We start from the raw sequence: 12,374 nt of genomic DNA, 5'->3' as shown, positions 1-12,374 counted from the left end.
GCTGACCATCAAGTGGCAGCTGTTTCAGGTTCTCACAGACAATACTGCCATGTAGTCCTACAACCAATGAGGGGGTCGGGGGGGCTCTTGGGTCTTATGCCAGGAGACTCCGCTTCACTGTAACTTGCTGAACCGTGAACCACCTGGCAGGGTCATTAAACTTCTGGGCTGGTTAACTCAGCTGTTAATACCTAGCGAATCACAAATGACAGTTGCACCCAGAGGTGGTGCAGGATGTCTTTCAGTAATGGGGAGGACCCCGACTCGATCTTTTCGCCACCACAGAGAATGTGCAATACCAACAATATTACAGTGGAGTTCCTAAGAAGGCTCTCTGTGATGCATTCTGCCTAGAATGGAGCTTGAGACTCGTTTATGCCTTCCCTCCTAGAGTTCTCAGGATAATCAGGCACGACAGGCCCAAGTCATCCTAGTCCAGTGGCTACAGATTGGGCCAGGAGAGTGTGGTACTTGGAACTTCTGGCTAAAAGCATCTGTCCTTGATCAGGCTGCCACTTCAGGAGAATCTGGTCTCAGCCGCAGGGCAGGGTCCTGCACCTGGGCTTGCACAATCTACACTTCTATGGATGGAGTTTGAGCAGCAATCTCTCCCCTAGAGTAGTGGATATCATCTTAGTGGCAAGACTGCCTTCAACAAAATCAGTTTACACCATTGGATGAGACTAACGTGTGGCTTGGTGTGATACCTGTAACATGAACCTTTTGCATTTCAAACATTTGAATGTTACTGTTTGTTCTGTCTTTGGCGCAGCACAGACTTGCAGTGGGCACTCTTAAAAGTAACCTGTTTGCCCTTTTGACTTTATGCCTTCATCCGACCAACTGTACTTGCTTCAATCACCTGTTGTGATGCTCTTTCTTTAAAGTTTAGTTCATATGCACCCACCAAAACCTTTTGTGATACCGGAGGAGGGCCTTCATTTGAGAATTTCAGCACGTCACTATAGAACTGCAGGTTCTTGCTGTTCAGCCTCCATACAGCACCTTTTTCTCAGATAAAATATTGTTGCGGATCAGAACGGCATTTCTGCTGAAGTTTGTAACTCCCTTTCTTGTAGTCCAGTCCATCACGCTTCTGGCTTTCTTAGCCTCCCCTCAAAAGTGGAAGAGCGACTCCATTGCCTGGACACCAAAAGACCTTTGAGTTTCTACATGGGCTACCAAGGACTACCAGGTGGATGATCAGCACTTTGTGTGGTTCTCTGGGGTGAAGAAGAGTAAGGAAGTGCAGACAATTACCATATTGCAGTAGATGTTCCTCTCTATTAAGAGCTGCTACACAGTCTCCAAGAAGCAGCCTACAGAGGGTCTGAGGGCTGAATCGACCGGAGCTAAGGCAGTTACCACTGCTTTGGCACACAGAGTGCCTCTTCTGGAATTTAATTAAGTAGTGACATGGTGATCAAGTCATAAGTTCAAGAAGCACTACTGCTTTGATAGCATAGCTTGATGGCAGGGCCATGAATGTGTTCGTTACTATAGGACGTTGTGGTTTGAGCCATTCCAGAGACCCACCGCCTTGGGAGGTCCTGCTTTGAGATCTATTCACAAGGTTATGAATCTGAGTTTAGAAGCATTCATCAGAAGACTAACGCCTTTTCTGGTGGATACTCTAAGCTCAGATTCCTTACCATTCTACCACCTTCCTATCCAGTTGAAGGGTCTCTTTACCTATGAAATGATCCAGTTTATGAATCTGCATATTGTCACATCTGATAGATTGTTATGCTCTATGTTCGGCTCAGACAGAGTAAAGAAAGAAACTGACTTCAGCACACAGAATTGGTGCTTTTATCTGGCTCTAGTGGCAATTCTTGGTTTGGGCGAAGCTGCATGGCTCCACTTGTGCATGAGCAATACTGAACAGTCTTCTGATCCAGTCTGGCGCCTTGTGCTATTCACAAGGTAAGAAATCTGCGCTTGGGTAGGGTATCCACCCTACAGCATTGCCGAAGGTAAGTAACTTGTTCATTCTGCCCTTGAAATTTAGCTCCTTGTTCTCGCCTTTTAAATGATTGCCAGAAAATATTTATTATCAACATAATTTGTAGAATTCTACAGGTACTACTCTCAACAGTCTGGGACAGTCTGACCAGATCTGCTATTGGAAATAGTCTGGGCCCAACTACATGCTACATGTCTTAGCTAGTACATTGGCTTTTCCTACTGTTGGGTGTTTCTTCTCGTTATCTTTTGGGATCATCAGAATACTGGTAATACTTTTTTTCAGCTTTCACGTAGCAATTTCTTGCCAAAGTGGTTTTAAGTGACATCTCTGTGCATGTCGCACAAGTGCAATATTATGCCCCTGACCATCCTTTTAAATTTTCTATTTATCCACAGTTATATCTTTCGCCTGAGTTGTACACGGCTTGGCCAATGGGCCATTGGTTATGTGACGGCTGACGGAAATATACTGCAGACTATCCCTCACAATAAACCTCTCTTCCAGGCTTTGATCGATGGCTTCAGGGAAGGCTTGTAAGTAGACAACAGAGAATGCCCTTCAGCTCATGCCACTTTATCTTCATTCTCCCTAATGTGACACTATTGTGCCCTCCTCTTGCCCCCTTCTTTGGCATTTCTAGGTAAGGCTTTGATAACTTTAGCATGGAACCCACATATTGACTCTGCTACATTCAGTATGTGGTTTTTAATTGCCTTGCTTTTTTTAGGTTTTTATTTTCCATTCAAACTGGTGTGCAATTTAAAAAAGTAGTAATTGTTTAATGGTCAAGTTGCTCCAGAAATCTACTTGTTCTGCAAAAAAATCCACTACTCTATTTTTGTATCAGTGAGGTGACAAATTACGGCAGCTTTCTCATTATATCACACATAATAGCTTTTCCAACATGTCTAGGCACATTATCAGGGCTTGGATTCTAGCAAGGCACAGAGTTTGCTGTGTTCCTGCAAGTCTACATACAGGGGCTGGAAGTATGCGAGAAGCAATATTTTCACGTTTGGAATGCCCTGTGTGTTCGCTAACACCGCAAACTTCCATGTTTAAGGGTATTCACCAATTTCTCTTCAATCTCTTATTATATTAGAAGAGTTTGAAAACGTACCTGGCTAGGGCAGAGGGAAAATATTTTCCAGGGTGGGGAGAAGAGTGGGTTGATGGAGAATGAACTTGCAATCCCTTAGTACATTTTTAGGTCTCGCCTGTCGATGCGCATGCGCATCGAGCAAGCGAGACTATAGGGGCTCATCCAGACTTTATCTAACTTGCAAGGAATCGTGGCGATTCCTTGCAGTGCCCGTGACTTTTAAGCTCAATGCGCATGTGCATTGAGCTTAAAAGCGCGTGCACATGCACCCAGCCGCCTACTCTCTCTCTCAGCCTTCCCACAACTCCGCCCCCTCACTACTTGATTGCACGGCCGCTAGGCCGTGCCTCCCCTACTCTCCTCCCCCCTCCTCCTCTCCTCCCATGCCTGCCTGCCTCAACTCTCCGCCTCCCGCCCCCTCCCCCTGCACGGCCGCTAGGCCGTGCCTCCCCTACTCTCCTCCCCCCTCCTCCTCTCCTCCCATGCCTGCCTGCCTCAACTCTCCGCCTCCCGCCCCCTCCCCCTAGTTTACAACGGATGCATGCAAACATGTTTTTTCAGATTGCAACGTTATTTTAATATTATATTATAATCTCTATATGTCATACTTACATGGGCAGGTAAATCCCCAGGAAGTACAGTGCCCGGTGGGTTAGTGTCCCTGAACGAAATGCCAACCGTACGGATATATAAACCGACTTCCTGGGTCGCAGGGCCGGACCCGGAGAGCGAAAATGTGTGTGGCTATGAGCCTGAGGACGCTGCTGGAATGAAACTTACTTCTCTGAGCATCGGGTTAAACTCCGAGGTCACGCGCCTCGGGCTGTTTATAATCTCTATATGTCATACTTACATGGGCAGGTAAATCCCCAGGAAGTACAGTGCCCGGTGGGTTAGTGTCCCTGAACGAAATGCCAACCGTACGGATATATAAACCGACTTCCTGGGTCGCAGGGCCGGACCCGGAGAGCGAAAATGTGTGTGGCTATGAGCCTGAGGACGCTGCTGGAATGAAACTTACTTCTCTGAGCATCGGGTTAAACTCCGAGGTCACGCGCCTCGGGCTGTCTCTGCCCCGACGAGCTGGGACACGTGTGCTTCAGACCCTGAATGCCCCGGACACGCTACGGGAGTCTCCCCTCCTCCCACCCTCCCAAGAAGCAGGTCCCTAAATTGTTCAGACCCCGAGACCTCCTGGGCATGTCTCACGGGGTCTCTCCCTCAACAAACAAGAAACGCGTGTTGTTCAGACCCTGAGAGCCGCAAACACGCAGCTAAGTGCCCCCTCCCCCAGCAAGCTGTTTCACTGAGGGTTCAGACCCTGAGCCAACCCCCCCCCCCCCCCTCCAGCCCCCCCCAAAAGTAACACCTTTGCTTGATTTCGGGTCCTCCGCAGAGAGGGGCCGGTGCTTACCTCGCCCTGTGCCCGGCTCAGGCTCCTGGGGTCGGCACTCGCTCCCTGCCTGGGACTCTCCGCCGGGCTCGACTGGCACAGCTCGGACAGGGCTGCAGCCTCGGTGGCGTGCCCCCTCCCGCCCCTGCACAGCCCCCGGGCTCCGCTGTGACACTGAGCGCACTGCTCACCTGACTGACGGACAGCCCCCGCCTCCACTGACTGACTGACACAGCTCCGGGACACAGCTTTCAGCAGCGCCTCGTCCTCTTCAGAGGCACAGCTCTTCTTTCAGCAGCACCTCGTCCTCTTCACAGCCACAGCTCTCAGCAGCGCCTCGTCCTCTTCAGAGGCACAGCTCCCCGCCTCCACTAACTGCCTGCCACAGCTCTCAGCAGCGCCTCGTCCTCTTCACAGCAACAGCTCTCAGCAGCGCCTCGTCCTCTTCACAGCCACAGCTCTCAGCAGCGCCTCGTCCTCTTCAGAGACACAGCCCCCGCCTCCACTGACTGACTGACACAGCTCCGGGACACAGCTCTCAGCAGCGCCTCGTCCTCTTCACAGCAACAGCTCTCAGCAGCGCCTCGTCCTCTTCACAGCCACAGCTCCCAGCAGCTCCTCGTCCTCTTCAGAGGCACAGCTCCTCGTCCTCTTCAGAGGCACAGCTCCTCTTTCAGCAGCACCTCACTCTCTTCACAGCCACAGCTCCAATTTCAGCAGAACCTTGGTCTCTTCACAGCTCCAATTTCAGGAGAACCTTGTTCTCTTCACAGCCACAGCTCCAATTTCAGCATCATCTCATCCTCTTACCAGCCATCGTCTCAACTTTCAGCGGCACCCCATTCGCTTGCTAACCCACTGCTCGACTTCAGAAGCATTTGCCGTCGCCCCGACCCCACAGCTGCAGTTTCAGCACCACCTAGCCACAGCTCTAAATTTGGTAGCACCTCATCGACCCCCAGGCTACAGCTCCAGATTTAGCAGCACCTCGCCCTCATCAGGAGTCACAGCTCCAGTTCAGCACCGACCCACAGCTCTCCAATTTTAGCAGCAGCTCCCCCAAACCACAGCTCCAGTTTCAGCAGCACCTCGCCACCCTACTGAGCCACAGCAACTGGATAGCAGCACTCCCCTCCCCCGAGCCACACCTCCAGCCTCAGCAGCACATCACCCTTCTCCCAACATCGTCTCAACCTGGTCCGGATCCGGGTCAAGAGCACCCCACCGTGACCCTCAGCAGCACCTCACCCTGACCCTCAGCAGCACCTCACCCTGACCCTCAGCTCCAGTTTCAGCAGCTAGAAACTCGATCTTCTCCGGTTCCACAGCTCCACTACCAGCAGCGCCTAACCCTATTCCCAGTCCACAGCTCCACTCCCAGCAGCACCCGCCCTATTCCCAGTTCACAGCTCCACTACCAGCAGCGCTCCCTTCTTTTCCCAGTCCACAGCTCCACTCCCAGCAGCACCCGCCCTATTCCCAGTTCACAGCTCCACTTCCAGCAGCGCTCCCTTCTCTTCCCAGCCCACAGCTCCACTCCCAGCAGTCCCAGCAGCCCCACCCTCCTCCCAGTCCACAGCTCTACTCCCAGCAGCCCCGCCTCTTCCAAGTCCACAGCTCTACTCCCAGCAGCCCCGCCCCACCTCCACTTTGTTGTCTAGTTGGCAGACTCAGCTGAGAGGCCAACAACTGAATGGGTGCATGCAATAGGTCTCGGAGCATTTGAGTTAGAGCTTTTAGATTTGTTTATGGCTTTTTTTCTTTGTAATTCTTTAGCATTGCCTACAGGAAACAAAAATGCTAAAGATAAAAAAAAAAAACCATAAACAATTCTAAAAGCACAAACTCTAATGCTGCGAGACCTATTGCATTTCCAATGCTTTTTTTCTAATAGGACTATCCCCCCCCCTCAAGTTGGAGCACTTTCAGGACAAAGGGTCAAAATTCAAGACAAAAATTCAAGACAAAATGTCATTGTTACAGACCCATCCAAGGAGCGGCCACACCCCACTACTTTATCCATGCATGTATTTACTATTTTCTACACAGCACTATTTATTCACTATGGTTTTATGGGATTGCCTCTAGGTATGCTACATTCAGGTAGCATCAGGGGCGTAGCTTGGTCAATAAGATGGGGGGGGGTGAGCTTCAGATTTTCCGACAATCATGCCGGCATACAATGTTAAATTACATAATAGGACAAGCAGGGCACACGAGAGAGGATAAAGGGGTGTTGAAAAGGGAGACAAATGCGGATTGATAGGGGTAGTAAGTGAGAGAAACCCCAATATTATGGAAAATAAATTTTTGGGAAGACTTTCAAAGTAAAGAGGTAAGAGTGTGTGCGCATTTATGTCTGCATTTATGTAAAAAATCCTTGTGAATTCCGAAAGACACCTCACCATACTCGACTGAAAGCACCTGTACCCAACTATTTACCTGAAAGTACATTTATTAGGGGGGGTGTAACACCCCTGGGTAGCACATTATGTCCTTGTTCAATAGTAAATTAATGCCTTTGAGCATGGTGTCATGTACATCAACTTTATCCAGATTTACCAAAACTTTCTTAGAAATTAACAGCAAAATATTGATTATATTTCTAAACATTTTAAAACACATGGCAAACAGTTTGGGAAGCATTAAGGCAAGTTGCCAACTTCTAGTTTAGAAAAGTTAAACAAAAACATCTGTCTCACCTCAACCTACAGTCAATGTTAAACTTAAAAAAGAAATTCATGAGTTAGAGCAAATCGTGTGGGCCACAGTCTCACACCTACTGTCAGGATGTGAGTAACTGACACATGGTCTGTAGCCTGCAGACTTAGAATGCTATATTTAGCTGCACAGCTACTTCAGGTAGCTCGCTGGCTGTCTGGCTAGCTCTGCATAAGACGGGATATACCTGCAAAGATTTTAAGGAGGTATTCCTGCACTACTCACTGTTTTCTACTGACAATTCTACCCAACACCACCTGAGGGTATCCTGCAGAGCTCTCTCTTGCCCTACTAGCACCAGTATATTTACTAACATGAAGAAACTCTATGCTCCTCCAATACCTTTGCTGGCCTCCCCACTCGCACACAATGGGTTTGCTCAGGGCAACTCTGTCAGTGGCATGCTGCAGGCAATTGGGGTATTTGTTTGTTGACAGCGAGCTGCAACATTTCCAAACCCTTTTGGCAGATTAGTCTTCTCCCTGGTCAATTCCTTTCTTACGAACACCTTAAACAATCATTAAATGGCATATTTTATGTCCAGACCTAGCCCATCCGCACATGAAGTGTACCAGAAGCTCTACACCTTATTCTTATAGATTATACAGCCACTGTAGCCAATGATAGACAGTGCTTATTTGCCAGCCTACTGTCAGGTTCGGTTGCCAACATGGGCTAATATTTCACATGCAGGGAATACAGCTGCACCTAAGGAACTGCGATTATTAACTAAATTGCTTAGGTCAATATTTGCCTAGGGAATCAGCACACAAACAAATATTATGAGGAAACAAACAGACAAGGACTAAGCCCTGAAGAAGTCCAGAGAAAGGGACGAAACGCGTTGGCTACAGTGGCTGAATGATCTTTAAGAATATGAATAAAGAATTTAGCAACTAACAATGTGCTTCTACATATCTAATTGGGATCTGTGTTATTTGGATATGAATCATTTTTCGAACAAATAACCCGAGTAGTTGAATTTGGTGATTTTCAATACTGCCTTGGTTGAAACTTATGGACAGACAAAATTAAGAATAGTGAGTAGTGATTTCTCTAGTGCACATAGAGTGGGATATGTAAACGGAATAGCAGCAAGCACCCGAGGTACATAAAGTGTAAATAAAATACATAATAACAATATATAAAAGAAGTGTATGATGGACAGTAGGACATGTGAACGCTATAGTTCAGATATCGTTGTGGTAGGGGGGTTAGAAGTGTAAGGGGAGTAGAGGCACTGTTTTTCCCCTGCGGTAGCGATATTTAAATTTACGTGGGGGTTGTGGGATTGGAGCATCAGGCCAAACAGAGGGTTCAGTGAGGAGGGTTTATGTATTTTTGGTGAAGCAGAAGTTTGTTTCTTCCTGAAATTAGGGGGTGGGATGAGTGATTATTTATTTGTTTAGAATTTGATATAACGCGAACAAGACCCATTCGGGTGACAGAGAGCTCTACAGATATTGTATAAAGGAGACAATATATTAAATGATATGGCTTATGTGTATGTTATTTCCTGAGACACAGTAATGTTTCTCTGTGAAATCCATAACATGTTGGAAGTGTGTTCCAAACATAAGCAACGCACAGGAGCATATTTCCCAGTTCAGAAAAAGTTTAATAGAATAAAGAATTACAATAATGTGCACAATATAAAAACAGGAGCATATTTCCGACTTGTTTTCTGGGCCTTTGGTTTTGCGTCCACCTCCTGTCTGCCATCCTCACTTCTCCGCCTCGCTCTGTCTGACAGCAGGTGGCGCTGTCGGCCTCGTCGCCGCCGTCCCTCGTGCACCTCTGCATTGCTCAGATTCTCCCTTGCTCTGCTGCCTCTCGCACCGCTGCTTCCTGTTTACCCTCGGCAGCCGTGCCTGCTGCTAGAAGAGAGCCCCATTGTGTGCCATCCCCTGCACCGGGCTCCTGCTCCTGCGCATACCCTCCCCTCTGCAGGAGGAGCCGCTGGCCGGATAGACGAGAGCGGGGCACCGAGAAGAGGGAGGCACAGCAGACTGGCACCGGGTCCTGAGTGAGTGAGTAGTGCAGATTCTTTAACCTCCAAAACTAATACAGAACCCCTAAAGCGTGCTGAGAGGTGGTCTTTTCAAGGAGCTGAAGAGCGGGAGAGTTTATTTACATGCATGGACGTGTTTGGAAAGGGGCAGGGCATGGCATGGCTCACCTTCCAGCATTAGGTCTAAATCTGGACTTTTAAGTAAAAAAGTAGAGGGGAACGGTCTCACGCCACACTCGACTCAAACGCAGGCACTTGAATTGCTTTTAAATTGAGTATAAAACGTTTGGCACCCACACTAGTGATCCTAAAAAGTGAAAGTAAGAGGTAAGGGACCCGTACCTCCTGCTGAGCTGGGGGAACGGCGCTCCGGCGGAGAGTCCCACCGCACATATATAGTACTTTTTTGAGAGACACGCGGGTCATGCGCAGGAAAGACAGCGGTTTTAAAGGGTGGTCTTACAAACTGTTTCCGAGTGTGCAGGGAGTGCCTGGAAGGGGTTATCGAAAGTGCAGGTGCTGGCAGTGTGTCGTGATGAACGTGGACCGCAGGAGTGGAGCGGCAGCTGCCCGGGTCTGTCAGCCGGGGGTAGCGGCAGTCCCTGTCCCCCTGCCACCCTTTCCGTTATGCAGTCATAACTGAAGCAACACAAGACCTAAAACGCAAACTACGACTATATACGTGAAATATTTTAAAATAAAAAAAGTAGGATGAATACTTGTTTGTTCTTTTTTTACCAAAATTGCCGAAGTTTATTGCGAGCGATTATGTTCACGTGTTTTGGTTAACTCTAAGGGTCTGATTATCAAAGGAAAAGTGTTATTTACGATTGTTTGTGATTCACTAAAGGATTTTAGGAGTAGTATGTTTAGGAGCTTGGAGTCTTCGCACATAAAAGGATTGAACACTCCTATCTTTTTATGGGTGGAGACTTGCAGTCCTAGAGATACGACATGTAAAATACCTTTGTGAATAGCAAACAAGCATACATTTACAAGAAAAGTGTAAGATTACCTTAGTGAATCAGGCTCCAAGTGTTGCGGGTAAGAGCAATTTATGAATTAGCGTTAGAGTCCCTTTGTTTAAGCTTAACTTCAACGGTTTAACTTTTTGCCACAAAAGGGAGGGGAGAGGAGACTGTCTACGGGGTTGACACTGACCTCAAAAGGGTTTACAGGACACCACCCTACAGGAATATATGACGATACAACGCAAACATTTACAACGCAGTTTTTACATCGCATCATCCTTTACAACGCATGTTTTTACATCGCATGCCATCACAACGCAATTTTAGACACTACATTTACAACGCATTCCATTACAACGCACTCCATTACAACGCACACCATGACAACACATACCATTAAAAAGCACATTACTTTTAGGGCAACAGTAGGGTAAGTGTTGGATAGTGTAGGGGTACAATTTACTATTCCCACTCCAGTGAGTGCAACAGTAGGGTAAGTGTTGGATAGAGTAGGGGTACAAATTACTATTCCCACTCCAATGAGTGCAACAGTAGAGTAAGTGTTGGATAGTGTAGGGGTAAAACGTACTATTCCCCATTACTTAGCTTATATTGCGTTTTAATGACTTGCTTTGTAGTGACATGCGATGTAATGGCTGTGTTGTAATGGCATGCGATGTAAAGGATGTTGCGTTGTAATGGTTGCGTTGTAAAGGTAGTGCGATATAATGATGGCGTTGTAAAGGTTGTTTCCCCCCTACAGTCCTGTATAAGCTATATATTAAGCACAGATCATATTTGAGGTCAATCTAGTAGTCAAATATGAAGCTTCATAGGCAGGAATTGTTTAATGAAATGGAAAGTTTATTGATTTCAGCGTTCCTTCATAGGCCAACACGTGTTTCACAACATGTTGCTTCATCAGGGTCAAAAAATATATACTTATTGCAAATGCAATATGAAAATCCGTTTTCCCGCGAAAGATCTTTTGTTATCCACTTGCTGGGAAAGTGGGACAGGGGATGGGCACGTGCAGAGCCGTCGGCGATTTGATGATGTGTGCGCGCACGTACAGCCACGCGCCGTGCACATCTCCTGTCCCCCCACTTTCAGAGCAAGTCAGCCTCCTGCAAAATATATATATATATATATATATATATATATATATATATATATATATATATATATATATATATATATATATATATATATATATATATCTCTCTCTCTCTCTCTCTCTCTCTCTCTCTCTCTCTCTCTCTCTCTCTCTCTCTCTCTCTCTCTCTCTCTCTCTCTCTCTCTCTCTCTCTCTCTCTCTCTCTCTCTCTCTCTCTCTCTCTCTCTCTCTCTCTCTCTCTCTCTCTCTCGGTTGAAGGTCGTCTGCTGCTGCTTTGTGTCAGTGCATTATTTAGTTGGTTCAGGGGGGTTCTAATCGCGGTCGGGCAGGCGCGCCGAGTGCTGTGTGCTGCTGCACTTGGATCAGACGCTTGCCCAGCAGGTAGCTTTAAACTACTTTTCATTGCAGTTTTGCCTTTAGAAATTAACGTAATGTGGATTAAAATTGAATTTCTGAGATCTCTCACTGCGAGGTCCTTATCAGTTACAGTATAGAGCAACATTGCAAAAGAGCATTCTGCATTTGATTTTCTTGAAGCAAGTGGAAAGCGTGGCAGTGTGTGAGTTTATTGGGTCCTGTGACGTGTAGCAAACAATCACCGCTGAGAGACACGAGTGGCCTGTTCCACCGCAGTGATTGATTGTAGTGGAGCACAGCTGTAAGAATGTCCTGTTCCATCGAGTCCAGTTTTATTAATGCCACTTATACTGCATTCATTTCTTGTGTCGAACAAGTGCTGGTGCGTGAATCAACACTATTTTTTCGTCTTTGTTCATTTATGTGTCCCATGATCCACAGAAGAAAGAAGCAATGAACATAATGTATATCTCAAGGGAAATGCAAAATATACCTTAAATATTTAATGTAATCTTCTGTGCACTGCATGTGATGGTAGTGTCTATGCCCAACCGTGAGGAAAAGCACCTGCGCACATCTGGTTGCCTCCCTCGCTCGTTATTCTCTTGCGCCTCAAGGCCTTCAAGTATGTCCGACAAGCCAGTGCTGGTGTATATAGAGATTTGCAAAGAGTGAAACAGTAGGCAGAGCACAACGGAGCTTGGGGTTACAATTCGGGATCATTTATAGTAAA

General features: G+C 47.0%; 1 protein-coding gene across 1 annotated transcript in view; it reads left to right on the top strand.

Moving 5' to 3' along the window:
• The window catches only part of CBL (Cbl proto-oncogene), a 348,147-nt gene that overhangs the window by 160,943 nt on the left and 174,830 nt on the right, over nt 1-12,374 (top strand). The window contains exon 6 of the mRNA XM_078682180.1: nt 2,365-2,502. Coding sequence (XP_078538306.1) covers nt 2,365-2,502 — 138 coding nt within the window. The remainder of the gene's footprint in view (nt 1-2,364; nt 2,503-12,374) is intronic.

The sequence above is a fragment of the Lissotriton helveticus genome, chromosome 3_1 (assembly GCF_964261635.1).
Source record: "Lissotriton helveticus chromosome 3_1, aLisHel1.1, whole genome shotgun sequence".
NCBI lineage: Eukaryota > Metazoa > Chordata > Amphibia > Caudata > Salamandridae > Lissotriton > Lissotriton helveticus.
The sequence above is the reverse complement of the archived record's forward strand: the minus strand, read 5'-3'. Positions and strand labels throughout refer to the sequence as shown.